General features: G+C 44.4%; 1 protein-coding gene across 1 annotated transcript; it reads right to left on the minus strand.

Annotated features, from left to right (window-relative positions):
• Positions 1–8,818: 8,818 nt before the first annotated feature.
• Positions 8,819–17,950, minus strand: LZIC (leucine zipper and CTNNBIP1 domain containing). Its single transcript, XM_060758940.2, has 7 exons — positions 17,798–17,950; positions 15,813–15,938; positions 14,635–14,770; positions 14,383–14,481; positions 13,147–13,242; positions 12,803–12,884; positions 8,819–9,240 (listed from the first exon to the last, which is right to left on the minus strand). Exons 2-7 carry the CDS (start codon positions 15,911–15,913, stop codon positions 9,182–9,184), a joined length of 573 nt encoding a protein of 190 aa, XP_060614923.1. The 5' UTR covers positions 15,914–15,938; positions 17,798–17,950; the 3' UTR covers positions 8,819–9,181.
• Between the last annotated feature and the right edge of the window lie 36 nt (positions 17,951–17,986).

Genomic DNA, 17,986 nt, shown 5'->3' on the forward strand with positions numbered 1-17,986 from the left:
TCCACCTCCTCTATCTTGTTCATGCCCAGCATTATTTTTAACTTTAATTATATTTTGCCCAGCCATAGATTTTAAATGTGTTTTGTGCTATTGTTCAATGTTTATGCTATTTGTGTATGAGATTTATTTTAATTGCTTTGTATTCGTATTTGTATTTTGCTTTGTATTGTGGTTGTTATTGCTTGTATTGATGTATTGTGTGCTCGGCCTCATGTAAGCCGCACCGAGTCCCTTGGTGCGGCTTAAATAAAGTATTATTATTATTATTGTTAAAAAATGCAATACACCTGTTTGGTCTGCTCCTGACACGATAAATAAATAACCAAACTTGGCATGCATGGCCGATACACTCAAATTTGAATACTGGAGGAGTTTGGGAGAGGTTGACCTTAATTTTTGGGAGTTATAGTTCACCTACATCCAGAGAAACAGTGAACCCCACTGATGGTGGACCTGGATTGAACTTGGCACAACAACATACTGGGGGGGGGGGGGGGTTTGGAGGTAACTGACCTTCCTTTCTGGGAGTTGTAGTTCACTTACATCGTATTTACTTTGGGGCATCCTTCATCAAAATTCCTTATGCCAAGGCCAAAGCAAGAAGCAGTAAGCATCAATGACTTTTCCCTTCATTTCTGCTTCCGTTGCACTCCTCCTCTATAAATCCCACAAAGCATACAGTCTGCCTTTCAGTATGCAAGGGACATCAAAGCCTGATGGCACCAAAAAAAAAAAATCCTGCAACCTGCATCAGTTACTGAAGACCTTCACATGAAAGCCCGCGAAAAGAGCAAAAGCGAGTGGCAGACAGGAACTGGAAGGGTGCAAATAGGCTGGGATCTGAGACGATCACTAACACGTACACAGCAAGCAGCAGGCAGTAATGATGATTAATTATTTAAGAAAAATGGAGCGGCATCAGCTCAGGCTGGCAGGAAGAAAGGGGAGACGGAAGCATCACTCCAGGATCCTTCTGTCAGAGTCGCGTTAATTAGCAAGCGCCGTCAAGCAGCGAGGAATATCCAGAGCCATTTTATGCTCGCGTGGAGGTGGGAGACCTGCAATTAAGGCATCTGTTTGCCCTTTGTAACTGACCGAGAGGGCTTTTGAAGGAATTAGGGGCTTAATACAATTTTTAAAACACACCATATGTTCTGCCTTGTCTTCATTTGGCTGCTGGATTGTGTAACAGATGAGGGGCAGGGCCCTCTAAATTCCGCACTGCGCACTATTGGGAACCCAAGCTTTGTAAGCCGGGAGCAAGGGGACAGAAATAGATAGCTCCACATTGATGCACAAAGGTACAAAACGCATATTTGAGCAGCCGACATCCAATAAAAGGCATATGGCTGACTTCAGAAGGAAGTAGGCATCATCTCTAAACTTTAGAGGCTCAAATAAAGCACTTTATTGACCACTGTTCTTCGTGAGACAAGGATGCATTAAGATAGTGTCGTACACTAGAGCAGGAACACCTCTGACCTTAAACATCATACCATTTTGGTAAAATCCCGGGACCATCTTCCACCTGGAAACCAATGCCCTCACTGCGGGAGAACATGCAGTTCAAGAATAGGGCTCCACAGTCACCTACGTACCCACCGCCAATACGCCGATCTTGGAAGACAATCCTACTCGGACAACGAGGATCGCCTAACTTGGTAAAATCAGCAAGCAGTTTATTGAAGAATATATGTAGGCAAAGCAGTTCCCAAAAAGTAAAGTTCCCAAAACAAAGCATAGTCCATGAGCTTCAAGGCAAAATCCATTGGAGCAACAATCCTTGAAACAAGGCAGCATGAAAAATCCAATACACAAAACAGGAGCTTGGCAAAAACTTGGTACATGAAACAAAGAACACTTGAAAGCAAGGCCATCATGAAACTCCAACGTTGACCCAACTGAGGCAATTCTTTCCCATGAATCAATATAAGGCTTTTCCAGATCCCAGAACTGAAAGGAAAGCATTTCTTTTGACCTTAGCACCAGATAAAGGTTTCTTATCTCTCTTTTCCTGTAAATGAACTGATCTTCATTTACAGGAAAAGAGAGATAAGGCAGGCATGCATTAGGATATTGTCGAACGCTAGAACAGGTGGAACACCTCTGACCTTAAACATGATATCATTTTGGTAAAATCAGCAAGCAGTTTATTGAAGAATATATGTAGGCAAAGCAGTAAAATTAGCAAGAAAAAAAAACAAAACAAAACAAAACAAACCAGTAAAGTTCCCAAAACAAAAGACAGTCTGTGAGCTTCAAAGCAAAATAAGATCCATTGGAACAACAGTCCACAAAAAAGGTAGAATGAAAAATCCAATACACAAAACAGGAGCTTGGCAAAAACTTGGTACATGAACTGAAGAACACTTGAAAGCAAGACCATAATGAAATTCCAACATTGACCCAACTGAGGCAACTCTTTCCCATGAATCACAGGATGAACAGGCTGACATACAACCGATAGCAGCCATAAACAATGTATGAAGCATACACCATGGTTTATACATTTTTGTCTTTGGTAAGCAGTGAAAACCTGAATGCTGAGGACGGCAAAAACCTTCCTTCAACCTCAGAATGTGATGAGAATGACTGAGAGAGAGTTTGAGGAATGCTGGAACAGCAAAGCATGAAGTAAATGAAACATAAAGGCAGAGGAGAGAGGCTGAACACTATAGAAAAGGCTATTCACAAGCTTCAGTTGCTCCTGACCCAGTTCCCAGCCAAAGAGATGCTCCATAGATGCAGTATGCGGTTTTCCCCAAGACACAGCTCCAGCCTGCTTGGGCTTTCCATACCCATTAGCAATATCAATCATTTTTTAAACCTACAGCTCTTACATTAGAAAGCTTGAATTTTTAAAAAGCTGAAGTTGTAAATCAACCAGAGACTGATGGTTTAACTGATGATTGAGAGAGGATTGTGAGCTTTCCTGTGGCACAAAGTGATGGGCTCTCAAGTCTGGGAAATCCAAGTCAAATGCTGGTTCTCTCTGTGAAAAAACTGACTTGGAAAGTGCAGGGTCTCAAGGCCATTCAGGGGAGTCAGAAGTAGCAACAGCAGATAAGAAATTGAGTGAAGGACTGAGTGCTAAGGAGGGCTCCCATGAGAACCCACCTGGAGCTGGAGCTACAGAGATCAACAAAAGTATCTCTGTAGATTTTAGGAAACTATTTCTTGATTTCAGACATTGGTGTGCTGGCTGATATCCAAACAGAGGATGGGCCAGAGATGTCACTGCCTTGGACCTTTCACTATTGGTTGCTACTTCCCGGTGGATGTCAGTTGGTGCAATACCGACTAAACAGTATAATTTCTCCAGCGGTGTAAGACATAGACATCCTGTGATAATGTGGCATGTCTCCTTAAGAGCCCTATCCACTGTTATAACATGATGAAATGTATTCCATACTGGACATGCGTACTCAGCAGCAGAGTAGCAAAGCGCAGTGGCAGATGTCTTCATTGTATCTGGTTGTGATCCCCAGGGTGTGCCAGTCAGCTTTTGTTTGATATTGAAGCAGTGCTTCTTGTAAGTCAGAGCACAGTCCAGAGTAACTCCCAGGTATTTTGATATGGTGCAATGCTCCAGTGGGATTCCTTCCCATGTAATCCTCAGAGCTCGAGATGTTTGTCTGTTCTTAAGGTGAAAAGCACACATCTGCATTTTAGATGGATTAGGAATCAGCTGGTTTTCCCTGTAAGAGTCAGTAAGAGCAACGAACGTTTTGGATAGTTTTTGTTCAACCATTTCAAAGCTCCCTGTTTGGATGGTGATGGCACGATAGTCAGCACAGATGAAACTCTCTGCCCCTTTTGTAGGGGTCACCACAACATGAGGAACTGTACTAAGGGGTTGAGGCATTAGGAAGGTGGAGAAACACTGACCTAGAGCTTTGGAGAGCTTCTGTTCAACCCTTTCAAAGCTTCCTGCTTGAGTGGTGATGACACGATCATCAGCATAGATGAAACTCTCTGTCCCTTCTGGCAGTGGCTCATCATTTGTAGGGGTGACCACAATATGAGGAACTATACTAAGGGGTCATGGCATTAGGAAGGTTGAAAAATACTGACCTAGAGCTTTGGAGAGCTTCTGCTCAACCCTTTCAAAGCTCCCTGCCTGAGTGGTGATGGCACGATTGTCAGCATAGATTAAACTCTGTGTCCCTTCTGGTAGTGGCTGGTCATTTGTGCAAATGTTAAACTTTGATGGAGCAAGTACACTCCCCTGAGGCAGGATGGTCTTCTGTTTTCATCATCTGCCTCTCTGACCCTGGAACTCAACAAAAAAGCTCCTGTTTTGTAGCAGATTTTCTCTGAAGTGAGTGGGGAGGTAATCCTTTGTGATAATCCCAAATGGAGAGCCTCTCTACCCTGCTGCCGGAGCCTCTCTGACCCTGGGACTCAACAAAAAAGCTCCTGTTTTGTAGCAGATTTCCTATGAAGCAGATTTTCTATATCTCGGATAGGATCTCAAAATCTGCAACAGGACCAAGGAATCTCACGATGTTGGCAGCCACGTTTTGCTTGATAGTCAAGCTGTGCTTCTTGTCAGTCAACCATTTTATAGGCAATGTTTAAAAGGAGAATTTTCACCACTCTACAGGAAGATACCTATGAGACTGAACACGGAACTCCCTGCCTTCAAGTTGATCTGACCCACAGCAGGGAGTTCCTCAGTTATCCATTTGCCCCGTTTGGGCCAACCGCATGTACGTGGGCACAGCAGCAGATACAACTCAGAAGCCTACTCATTTCCTTGCTATTTCCCCTTCCTAACATTGTAACTAATCCTCCCAATAAAAATTATCAATTAATTGTAAACTTTTCCCTCTCCATAGTGTTACTTTGTGTCTCTTTACTGCTTCAAACTTCTCTTCCAATAAACCTCTCTTCTTCTCGGCTACAGATGACGGCCGGCCCTCCTGTGATGGGATTTTCCATCCTGGGGAGGCCGAAACTGTGTTCCCTTAAACCACGGATATGGAAACCCCTCGGGCCCCCGTATCCGCGAGTCAACAGATCGCTTCAAAAATGGTGTCAATCTTCTCCTGGGAGAATTCTAATACTAATGGCTATCTCGGTTTCACTCCGCTGCCCTTTCCGCCCCAGGAATAACCTTTTTTGCTCCCGAAGCCCCAACCTGGAGTCCAGCTGTTTTTCTAAAGACGTAGCCTTGCTGCCACCATTTTGTGGATATCCAAGGAGCCTGCTGTTCCTCGGAAACTGTCGCAGTCAACCCATGGGAAACATCAGGGAAACTCTTGACTTTTTTTCTCTTTGCTCGCCAGAGTACCTGATCCCCCTTGGTGGATCTAAGAGTTCCTCTCTTCTGGATGGGAGCCTCTAAATTCTAGCTCGATATCACCTTGAACCTGATTCATAATTGTTGTAAGGAATTTAACTCAATAAGGATCAGAATCTCACTTCCTCCCATATGGACAATTATGCATCATAGTTGAAATCAGTGCTCTTATTAAACACAAACTCTTTTGAATTTACTGTCACTTAAGGGGAAGGGGGGAGGGAAGAGATCAATTGACAATTGAGATAAAATGCATTTCTGAGCGATGGTTTATTAAAGTGAGACGAACCGCTGCAAAGCGAGGCGCAGAAATGCAAATTGGTGCGCAGGAAGAGGGAGATCAGAAGCGGCTGCCTGTTAAGAGCTGGTGTGACGGCTGGGTTTGGCTCAAGGCACAGATTTACAACGGCGCAGCGGCAAACGCTTCCTTTCTGCAACCAAGGGATGCGCCCTCTAATCATCACTAATGAGGCTCTTTGAGTCTTGCAGCAAAAGGAGGTCTGCACCTACCACCATTTTACAGAGGTGGCATCGCAGCTTGGAAAGGGTTGACACTGAAAAGATGTGACTCCTAACCATCACGACCTAATGGCAAGCCAGACTATTTTTCAAGGTTACTGTGTTGGGAAACCAAAGATTCCTGCGTTATGATAATAAGTCTGAGTCCTAAGAACTTAGGTAATCCATGGATGAATCGAAGTTCATCTTGAGTTGTGAGGAGAGGATAGTACATAGTAGAATAGTAATAATAATAATAATAATTTATTTATTAACCCAACACTCTGATTAAGAACTTCTCAATCATCTTCGACATACGATAACAGCTATGTAAATCAGAAGCCCTTCCACCTAGGTTTTATGGACTCCCAAAAATCCATAAGGACTACACCCCACTCAGATCCATCATGAGTGCCACTGGAACCCCCACGTACGACTTAGCAAAATTTCTTGCTGCACAGTTACAAAGCCATATTGGGCTCACTACACACTACATCAAGGATTCAGCCCACTTCATAGAAAAAATCAGCAATCTCAAGCTAAATACCAACGACAAACTGATCAGCTTCGATGTGGTGTCTCTATTCACCATGGTGATGACATGATCATCAGCATAGATGAACTCTGTCGCTTCTGGCATTTGTAGGGGTCACCACAACGTGAGGAACTGGATTAAGGGGTCATGGCATTAGGAAGGTGGAGAAACACTGACCTAGAGCTTCGGAGAGCTTCTGTTCAACCCTTTCAAAGCTCCCTGCTTGAGCGGTGATGGCATCATTGTCGGCATAGATGAAACTCTCTGTCCCTGTATGGTGCTCCGTAACAATAATAAGGGGTTGCGGCATTAGGAAGGTTGAGAAACACAGCTCTAAGGATATTGTGGCATGAGGATCAGGGAAGACAAGGGCATTATTCCCATGAGTTTTGAAGAAAAGACAGACCAAATGATAATCCGAAAGGAGGAGCTACAAGGGAAATGGGATCTGTGAAAGTCCTAAATGTAGGTCAGAAGCAGCATCTTGGAGTTCAGTCTGAAAGTCAAAAGGGAGCCCCAGGGGCGAAGGAGGTTAGCGGGCAGCCAGCGTGACCTTCACTCATGCAGAAAATAGACTCTGTTTGTTTGTTTCTACTTGGAAGGAAGCTGTTGTCATGCTGCCCTGAAAACACGAGGAAGAATAGCAGCCCAAGGCTGATAACACACCAAGCTCTCCGAAGGACTGACTGCGTTCCCAGTCATTCCAATACATGGAGTTAAATTGGCCCAGAACAGCTCCCAACAGGGCTGCCATTGTTTGCCAATCAAGGGCTGCAACACAATGGCGCCCATTCATCGCCAGGACGGGTGGGAGAACGCTCGGCTTGTGTGTGCGCTCGGTGGGTCTGAAGTAGACGCTCCTGCATTCCACACAGAACTGTACTCTTCCCCTTCCACTAAAGGGATTTCCAGGGAAACAAAAGGCAACCAGATTTCTCACCAACAGCTAAACTACTGGGGTGGGTGGGTGTCCATTAAAGATTTCCCCCGACCCACTTCTATTTATCACAGGACACTGAAACTGCATATCCGCAATGATATAAGTCTCTATAGGTTATGTGCCAATTTACAACTCGGAACTGAGAACGGTCTTGATTGTATTGGTGCGGAAGTGGTGTGAGGTTTCAGAATGGACCCAGGGCAGAGCAGTCCTCAAGTTCCTTTACTCGAAAGGCCGCACACCAAAGGAGATGTTTGATGTGAAGAAAAAGGTTGATGGTGAGGATTCCCCATCATAGGATGGAGTCAAGAACTGGCATCATCCACTCCAATGTGGTTGGACTTCAGTGGAAACAGCTCCCACTCTGCTCTTGATGAACACCATCCAGCAAGTGGAGGTCGCCAGTTTGGAAAATGGCTACGTAACTATTTGTGTTTGTGCGGGACTGTATCCCTCTTTTCATGAGCTGGTCATTGACCATAATAAAGTGAACTTGAATTATTTGCCACTTATCCCAAAATATCAGGATGACTGTGGGGTCCGTTGAAAAAAACTCCCCAAGACCATTGTTTCTCAACCTGGGGGTCAGGACCCCTGGAAGGATTGTGAGAGGGTGTCAAAAGGGTTGCCAAAGACTCTCAGAAAAAAGTATTTTCTGTTGGTCATGGGGGTTCTGTGTGGGAAGTTTGGCTCAATTGTATCAGTGGGGATCAAAATGCTCTTTGACTGTAGGTGAACTATAAATCACAACAAGTACTACTACCAAATGTCAAGTATATTTTCCCCAAACTCCAACAGTGTTCACATTTGGGCATATTGAGTAATCATGGCAAGTTCAGCCCAGATCCATCATTGTTTGAGTCCACAGTGCTCTCTGGATGTAGGTGAACTACCATTCCCAAACTCAAAGTCAATGCCCACCAAACCCTTGCAGTATTTTCTCTTGGTCGTGGGCATTCTGTGTCCCAAGACTGGTTACATTCCATCATCGGTGGAGTTCAGAATGCTTTTTGATTGTAGGTGAACTATAAATCCCAGCAACAACAACTCCCAAATGACAAAATCAATTCCCCCCCCCCCACCCCATCAGTATTAAAATTTGGGCGTATTGGATATCTGTGCCAAATTTGGTCCAGTGAATGAAAATATATCCTGGATATCGAATATTTACATTGCGATTCATAACAGTAGCAAAATTGCAGTTATGAAGTAGCAATGGAAATAATTTTATGGTTGGGGGTCACCACATGAGTTATTTTTGAAGGTCAAGCATTCGTCAGAGGCTGAGACTCTGATTTCCAAAGTTGCTTTTGGAGCAACCTGTCGACTTCTCCAAGCGAGGTGTTTACCAAAGAAGGGAGAAGTGTGTGTCCTGAGGTGGCACCCATGGAGAGAAGGACTCAGAACTGGGCCAAGCTTCATTGCTCTCCATCCACAGGAAGTGGGTCAGGGGAAAGCTTTAATGAACGCCCCTAGTAGCACCGGTTGTCAAAGAGACAAAGGCTTTCTGCCATCACGTAGGGAAAAAAAACCAAGGAAATAAAGAAAGAGAGAACATTTTACTACAAAAAAATTGCACATTTCAAAGACAAAGAGAGAAAGGAGAATCGTACGCATTTGCCCATGTTTTACAAAAATGACAGTCACAATTAGGTTTGTTTTCCTTTGTTGAAGAATACCACTTAGTGTTTCAAGCTTCAGACCTTTACTTTGCTGAGTTCCTGAAGTGTACTTAATTTTTATTTATTTTTTTGCTTTCGGTTACCTTGCTGTTAAGAGAAAGAGCGTTACAAAAAAAAAAAAAAAAAAGCCCGTAAGAATACAACAAATACAACTTTTTTTTAAAAAAAAATGAGAGGCCAACATAGACAGGCAGAAGTCACCCACAAAATGGGGAAAAAAATCATTGCTTGGATTTTTCTACCTCGAAACTTGCCAGGGCGAAGACCTTGTCCCCTGACCCTGCGGGAGGAGAAAGAAAAAGAAGGGATCCATGTATTTATTTCCTTACTTCACTTGTATACCTCTTTTCTCCCCCCAGTGGTGGACTCAAAGCAGTTTCCAACATAATTATGGCAAAATTTAATGCCTCGCCTACAGAGACGTAACAATAATAACAGACAATTATCAATTCAATCATAAAGCAGAACACCATTTAACATGAAAACAGGGAATTAAAAACATATCAATATTAACATTAAAATCACACAAACCAACCATCATTCCAAATATCATCTCTATTGCACATCATTCCTTGTGCTGCTTACTGCCCAAAGGCCCAGAAATTTTTACTTTTTTTCGGAAGTTCAGGAGGGAGGGGGCTGATCAAATTTCGCTGGGGAAGGAGGAAGTTCCATAGCCAAGGGGCCACCGTTGAGAAGGCCCTGTCTCTCGTCCCCACTAGTCCCCACAGTCTGGATGAGGGCGAGCAAATTGAAGTTGAATCCAGACAAGACAGAGGTCCCCCTGGTCAGTCGCAAGGCCGAACAGGGTATAGGGTGGCAACCTGTGCTGGACGGGGTCACACTTCTCTTGAAGGCACAGGTTTACAGCTTGGGAGTTCTCCTGGATTCATCACTGAGCCTGGAATCCCAGGTTGCAGTGATGGCCAGGCGAGCATTCACACAGTTAAAACTTGTGTGCCAGCTGCGTCCGTACCTTGGGAAGTCAGACTTGGCCAAGGTGGTCCACGCTCTCATTACATCTAGGATAGACTACTGCAACACACTCTACGTGGGGTTGCCTTTGAAGACTGGTCGGAAGCTTCAAATAGTCCAACGAGAGGCAGCCAGATTAATAACTGGGGCAGCATACAGGGAGCACACAAGTCCCATGTTACGCCAGCTCCACTGGCTGCCAGTCTGCTACCGGGCATAATTCAAAGTGCTGGCTTTGGCGTATAAAGCCCTAAACGGCCCCAGCCCAAATTACCTGTCTGAACGCATCTCTCCCTATGAACCACTGTGGAGATTAAGATCCTCTGGAGAGGCCCTGCTTTCCGTCCCGCTATTGTCACAAGCACGATTGGTGGGGACTAGGGACAGGGCCTTCTTGGTGTTTGCTCCCCGGCTATGGAACTCCCTTCCTGGTGAGATCAGGTCGGCCCCCTCCCTCCTGTCCTTTAGAAAGATGGTCAAAACTTGCCTGTGGGACCAAGCTTTCGGGACAGGGCAATAAGGCAGCAATAGGAAAGATTACCAGGCCAATTAGCTTTGATGCGAATGACTAGGACGGTTTTAAATGGTGTATTTTAATATTGAGATAAATGTTTTTTATGTTTATGTATGTGTATGTGAATCTGTGTCCCGGCATTGAATGTTTGCCGTGTATATGCTGTGCTCCACCCTGAGTCCCCTTCGGGGTGGGAAGGGCAGAATATAAATGTTATAAATAAATACATAAATAAATAGTCGAGCTTGTGAAGGAGCCGGGACTGAGAGCAGGGCCTCCCCAGGTGTTCTTAATCTCCAGGATGGTTCATTCAGACAGGTAAGTGGGCCAGAACCGTTTCGGGCTCTATAGGCTAAAGGCAGCACTTTGACTTGTGCTCAGTAGCAGACTAGCAGCCAGTGAAGCAGGCGAAACAAGGGAGTTGTATGCTCCCTGTACCCCGCTCCAGTGAATAATCTGGCTGCCGCCCATTGGACCAATTGCTGAACCGTTTTCACAGGCAATCCCACACAGAGCGGGTTGCAGTAGTCTATACGGCAGAGGTTCCCAACAGGGACCACTCTCCAACATTAACAACAAAGCAACTTTGAGGGACTAAACATGGTCTTAGAAATGGCTGCTTTCTCATTACAACTGATTTGTGGCAATGGCAGGTAATACTACCACTACTAATACTACTAATACTACTAATATTAATTATTATTATTATTTATAACATTTCTAATCCGCCCTTCTCAACCCCCGAGGGGGGACTCAGAGCGGCTAACACTGGCAGCAATTCAATGCCGCAAAGAACAATATCTTGCACATGTGGCCCGCTCATTGTAATGTTATTTTATTTTACTGTGTATGGTTTTGCTTTATCGTTTTCGTACTCATACGTTGTATGTATTTTACTGTGTTGTTATTGTGGTTTGATTTTACTTTATTGTAATATGCTGTTGGACTTGGCCTCATGTAAGCCTCCCTGAGTCCCCATTGGGGAGATGGTGGTGGGGTATTAAATAAAGATGATGATGATGATGATTATTATTATTAAGATCCCCAGATGTTAAGATTGTCTGGGGAGGCCCTGCTCTCGATCCTGCCTGCATCACAAGTGCGTTTGGCGGGGACGAGAGACAGGGCCTTCTCAGTGGTGGCTCCTCGGCTGTGTAATGCCCTTCCTACAGACATCAGATCGCCCCCCTCCCTGTCAGCATTTCAGAGGAAAGTGAAGACCTGGTTGTTCGAGCAGGCATTTGAAAAGGCAGTGTAATGAACATAGGAATATGGAACAATTGGATGTTGAGATTGGATCTTGATTTTAACTATGAGATGCTAATGAGATGTTTTATTGATTTATATTGATTGCTTATTATGCCACTGTTTTACTTGTTTTTAACTGTTTTATGATTTTTTGAGCAGTGAATTTTACTATTGTTAACTGCTTTGAGTCGCCCGAGGGCTGAGAAAAGCGGTATATAAATATCGTTAAATAAATAAATAAATAAATAAATAACATCAATATAAAACCATAAATACATAACAGATTAAAAACAATAACATTAGTTACACAATCATACAGCCGTTTCCATTATTCTAACAATCATATGGTCCAGTTCAGTGTCCAAAGTGCCGTTATGCCTGCTAGCCAAAAGCCTGGTTCCAAGACCACCATTTCAGTTTTTTCCTAAAGGAAAAGAGGGAGGATGCTCATCTAATCTCACTGGAGAGCGGGGGGTTACCACCGAGAAGGCCGTCCCGCAACCCTACCAGATGCGTTTGCGAGGCTGGTGGGACCGAGAGCAGGGCCTCCCCAGTGGATCTTGAACTACGAGGTGGAACGTAGAGGGAGATACGTTCGGAGAAGTAAGCTGGGTTGGAGCCGTATAGGGCTTTGTAGGCCAAGACCAGCTCGGAATTGGATTGGCAGCCAGTGGAGTTGACATAACAGGGAGGTGGTGTGCTCCCTGTATGGCGCTCCATAACAACAACAATAATAACAACAACAACAACTTTGGGGGACTCTCCTTCTCTCCCTCGCTTCTTCGCTCATTCCGCCTGGTGAATCTTCTCTGCCCTGGCCTGGGAAGCTTCCGAAGGCCGGGAAAGCCCTGGCGAGGGCAACACACTGGCATCTCCTTCCTTCTTTCCTTCCTTCTCTCCCTCTCCTTCTCTCTCTCTCTCTCCTCAATCACAAGCCAGTGACAATTTTCCTGGCATGTCTTGCAGATCTTATTTTAGGTCTAGTGGGCTGCGGCCCACGGGTTGGGAACCACAGATCTAAGATGATTTCAGCCATTTTTCTCCCACCTGGCTGCAAGCAAGTTGTGTGAAGCAGGGAGGGAAAACAGAAAAAAGGAAGACTTACCAAGGTCATTGGAGACCTTCTCAAACTGGCTTAGAGCAGCTCCAGCATTTGTTGAAAGGAAGGTCTCATCATCGGGCGTCAGCTGAAAGGAAAGGAAAATGAGTTGGCTGTATTGTAAGTGGTTAAAGATGAACGAGAAAAACATAATTCATGGATAGATAGGCTTCAAATGTTTTCCATAGATTCCACATGAAACCCAATTAGCCCACCGTCACAAGTGTGGGGCCTTGAGATATGTAGAATTTTCCCACTTTTGCACACCTGACCCTCACAAAAGTGGATGGCAACCTGCACATGCCATTCAGTTTTTAGTCCCATGAAAGACAGAATTCCAAAATGCGTACCTTCTCCCCAAGCTTGCGGAGTGCGGTGAGGATTTCCACTTTCTGCAGGGTGTAAAGGTCCCGCCCTAGCTTTCCAACAATCAAATCTCTGTCCATCTATACAAGAAAGGGGGAGGGGAGGGAAGAGAGAACATTTACATATTTGACGAATGATTATTTTATTGCAACCTTTGTCTATGCCACTGCTATCAAAGACATATTTGGTGCAATGCAAGAGAGAGCCTTCTCTGTGGCTACTGAGCTTAGGATTACTCCTTGCATTGCACCAAATATGTAGGAAAGGCATAAGACGCTCCAAATAAGTCCAGGAGGTGATAGCGCAGGCTTCTCAGCTTGGAAATGGAGAACAGCACCTCCCCAGAGCCAGAGATGAGCACCACCTCCAAAGCCGGAAATGAAAGGAGAAGCCTTTGCCTTTGTTTATGTTTGCATGTCTTATTGTATTGTAACAAGGCATTGAATGTTTGCCAGCATCTGTTTATACTGTAATCTGCTCTCTATCCCCATTGGAAGATGGGCGGAATATAGATAAAGTATTATTATAAGTGTTATTAACAAGATGTGCTTTTTAGCTGGAAATGAAAGGAGAAGCCTTTGCTTTTGTTTATATTTGTGTGTCTCATTGTATTGCAACGAGGCATTGAATGTTTGCCAGCATCTGTTTACACTTTAATCTGCTCTGTGTCCCCATGGGAACATGGGCAAAACATAAATAAAGAATTATTATTATTAGTGTTATTAACAAGATGTGCTTTTTAAGCCGGAAATGAAAGGAGAAGCCTTTGCCTTTGTTTATGTCTCATTGTATTGCAACGAGGCACTGGATGTTTGCCAGCATCTGTTTACACTGTAATCTACTCTGTGTCCCCATGGGGAGAAGGGCGGAATATAAATAAAGTATTATTATTAGTGTTATTAACAAGATGTGCTTTTTAAGCCGGAAATGAAAAGAGAAGCCTTTGCCTTTGTTTATGTTTGTGTGTCTCACTGTATTGCAATGAGGCATTTAATGTTTGCCAGCATCTGTTTACACTCTAATCTGCTCTGTGTCCCCATGGGGAGAAGGGCAGAATATAAATAAAGTATTATTATTAGTAACAAGATGTGCTTTTTAATAGTGCCCTATTCTGCTTCTCGTGATGAGAGGCAACACTGTAACATGCCTTACATCTTTGCAAATCTCAACAAGCAATAAGTGTACATTCATTTTTTTAGGTGCAAGGGTTAGATCCTTACCTCGCCCAATCTAGTTCTCAACTGCCCAGGCTGTTTTTTGGCAAACATGCGGATGACTTCTGGGGTTTTGAAAGCCTGGCTGATGGCCGCTTGTATGGCCTGCAAGAGACATAATATAACACAAACTGTGGGCTTGTCTGCTTAGTTGGCCTCAAGCAATATCTCTAATACCAAAGCCAATAAGACATGTCTACCCTGGACGAAAAGGATTAGCAAATGTGCACTGGACTGGTTCACAAAGAAAGTACTCACCAACTGCATCCCACTAAGTTCATCCACCAGGGTCATGTTTCCGGACATAATCTTCTTCAAGGAATCATTGAACTCACTCAGCTGTTCGAGGGTTTCCTTCTTGGTTTCTTCATATTCATCTGTGTCTAGTTCCTCTCTGATTGAGAACCAAGAGTTAAGATTGCTGAGAGATCTTTAAATACTGATAAATCAAACTTATTGTTCTAAAGCTCCAGACTATGGGGTTGCTGTGAGTTTACTGGGCTGTCTGGCCATGTTCCAGAAGCATTCTCTCCTGACATTTCACCCACATCTATGGCAGGCATCCTTAGAGGTTGTGAGGTCTGACGGAAACTAGACAAGGAAAGTCTATATATCTGTGGAAAGTCCAGGGTGGGAGAAAGAACTCTTGTCTGTTGGAGGCAAGTGTGAATGTTGCAATTAATCCCCTTAATTAGCATTGCAAAGCCTTGCTTCAAGGCCTGGCTGCTTCCTGCCTGCGGGAATCCTTTGTTGGGAGGTGTTAGCTGGTTTCTGAAACATGGCCATACAGCCCGGAAAACTCACAGCAATCCAGTGATTCCAGCCATGAAAGCCTTTGACTATTCTTACAGACTATTCTTACAGAAAGCCTCCAGACTATTCTTACAGCCTCATCACGCTAGCATTTTAAAGCGGGCACACCCACTTACTTGGTGCCTTCTGCCTGCAGAACTCTGGGAAATGTAGTTTGGGGAAGAGCCTGCTAGAGATGTCCTCGCCCTCCCAAACTACATTTCCCAGAGTTCTGCAGGAGGCAGAAAACACGAAGAAAGCAGGGTGCCCACTTTAAAAGGCTAGTCTGATGACTATAATCATTACACATTTCAACAATAGCTCTTTATTGTTCCACAAATAGATAAACCCCATTTTCCTAGTTTCCAACGGACCTCACAACCTCTGAGGATGCCTGCCATAGATGCAGGCAAAATGTCAGGAGAGAATGCTTCTGGAAAATGGCCAGACAGCCCGGAAAACTCATGGCAACCAAATAACTCTTTACTTTCCCATTACTCAAAAGAAACTGGTTATGTTATGTTTCCAACCACACCCCAAACAAATGAGGCTTTGGGGCCAGATGTACAAAAAGATTTCTCCCTGTTCACATGGTATTACCAAACCTTTTCGAGCATAGTCATTTCCCAGAAGCTGTTTATTACCGGCACTCCTCCAGATCTTGCAGTTGCTGCATCAATCGGTCCAGCTGCTCTTCCAAGTTCTGTTTCAACTTGCTGGTTTCAATTGTCCCTCTTGAAGCCATTTTCAACTCTTCGCATTACCAACCTCTGCGAGAGAAACAAAACATACTGTGCTAATTAGTAACCAGCTCAACTTATAACTTATACATCGTTTGGGTATAAAGGTCAATATTTATTCTCTTCCTTATATGAATATGCCCAGCCTCTTCGACAGTCTAGAGAACAACAATATACTTGGGATGGTTACTGCAAAATAACTTATTCAAGAAGAAATTAGATAACGTTGACCATTTATGCTCCCTTGGCAGCCACCTCTCCACAAAAGACAACATTGACACTTTGGTAGAAACAGGTTAGCCCAGGGTTGCCTATCATTATTTATTTATTTATTTATTTATTTATTTACTTGCGACATTTATATTCTGCCCTTCTTACCCCAAATTACAAATTCTCACCTGCCTATTACAGGGAAAACCAACTGATCCCTAATCCATCTAAAACACAGACATGTGCCTTTCACCTTAAGAACAGAGAAGCATCCCGAGCTCTGAGGATTACCTGGGAAGGAATCCCACTGGAGCATTGCAGCACACCCAAATATCTGGGAGTCACTCTGGACCGTGCTCTGACCTACAAGAAGCACTGCCTGAACATCAAGCAAAAAGTGGGCACTAGAAACAATATCATATGAAAGCTGACTGGCACAACCTGGGGATCACAACCAGACATAGTGAAGACATCTGCCCTTGTGCTATGCTACTCTGCTGCTGAGTATGCATGCCCAGTGTGGAACACATCTCACCACACTAAAACAGTGGATGTGGCTCTTAATGAGACATTATCACGGGGTCTCTGTGCCCTACCACTGGAGAAATTACACTGTCTAGCCGGTATTGCACCACCTGACATCTGCCGGGAAGTAGCAGCCAATAGTGAAAGGACCAAGGCAGAGACATCTCCAGCTCATCCCTTGTTTGGCTATCAGCCAGCACGTCAATGACTTAAATCAAGAAATAGTTTTCTAAGATCTACAGAGACACTCGCTGGAACACCTCCGCAAGCGAGAGTCCAAAAGTGGCAGGCCCAAACCCAGAACCTCATTCAATGACTGATACCAAATGAGAGACTCCCCCCTGGGCACACAGAAGACTGGGCGACTTGGAAGGCGCTGAACAGACTGTGCTCTGGCACCACGAGATGCAGAGCCAATCTTAAAAGTGGAATCCGTGACATGCGAGTGTGGAGAAGAGCAAACCACTGACCACCTGCTGCAATGCAACCTGAGCCCTGCCACATGCACAATGGAGGACCTTCTTGTGGCAACACCAGAGGCACTCCAAGTGGCCAGATACTGGTCAAAGGACATTTAATCCACTACTAAGTTTGCAAAATTTGTGGGGTTTTTTTAATCTGTTTGTTTGTTTTGTTCTGAAATGTAATACAATGTTCTGCTTGCTGATGACACGATAAATAAATAAACAAACCCCAAAAGTGACTTATTATTATTATTATTATTATTAGTGATATTTATGACATTTACTTGTAAGCCGCATATAAATGTCGTAAATAAATAAATCAACAACAACATATGGGGGGCATCAAATTGCTGTGGGTTGTAAGGCGCGCCGAGTCCTCCTTCAAGGGTAGAGAAGGGCGGGGTACAAATATATGTAATAAATAAATAAATATATTAGACACGGAGAAGTGGGAAGCCCTGGCCCTTGAGCGCTCTAACTGGAGGTCAGCTGTGACCAGCAGTGCTGCGGAATTCGAAGAGGCACGAATGGAGGGCGATAGGGAGAGGAAGGTGCGTCAAGCCAACAATGGAAACTGTGGAAGCACATGTGGGTGAAGAATAGGGCTCCACAGCCACCTAGGGACCCACCCCGAAGACACTCCACTTGGAGGGCCATCATATCCAGGGAAGGAGAAGCACCCACCCTTACCTCCAACCCTTCTTCTTCCTCCTCCTCCTCTTCTTCCTCTTCCTGAGCCTCCACCTCTTCCAATCACATCCTCCCTCCAAGAGACAGGGTCTGCTGTCACGGAGGGGCGAGTCCCTCTCACTTCCGGTTCCCAGGTCGTGGGGGAAGCCCTTCGGCGACGGACACAGGCCCGCTTCCGGGTTCTCCAGC

Source organism: Anolis sagrei, chromosome 13 (assembly GCF_037176765.1).
Source record: "Anolis sagrei isolate rAnoSag1 chromosome 13, rAnoSag1.mat, whole genome shotgun sequence".
Taxonomy (NCBI): Eukaryota; Metazoa; Chordata; class Lepidosauria; order Squamata; family Dactyloidae; genus Anolis; species Anolis sagrei.

What these genes read in the sequence shown, in the direction of transcription:
- LZIC (XM_060758940.2), bottom strand. Translation starts at nt 15,913, where the DNA reads ATGGCTTCAAGAGGGACAATTGAAACCAGCAAGTTGAAACAGAACTTG. An exon ending in AACTTAGTGGGATGCAGTTG is followed by an intron (nt 14,482 to 14,634) that starts GTGAGTACTTTC and finishes TGTCTCTTGCAG; the next exon opens with GCCATACAAGCGGCCATCAG. An exon ending in GAAGGTCTCCAATGACCTTG is followed by an intron (nt 9,241 to 12,802) that starts GTAAGTCTTCCT and finishes CTCCTCCCGCAG; the next exon opens with GGTCAGGGGACAAGGTCTTC.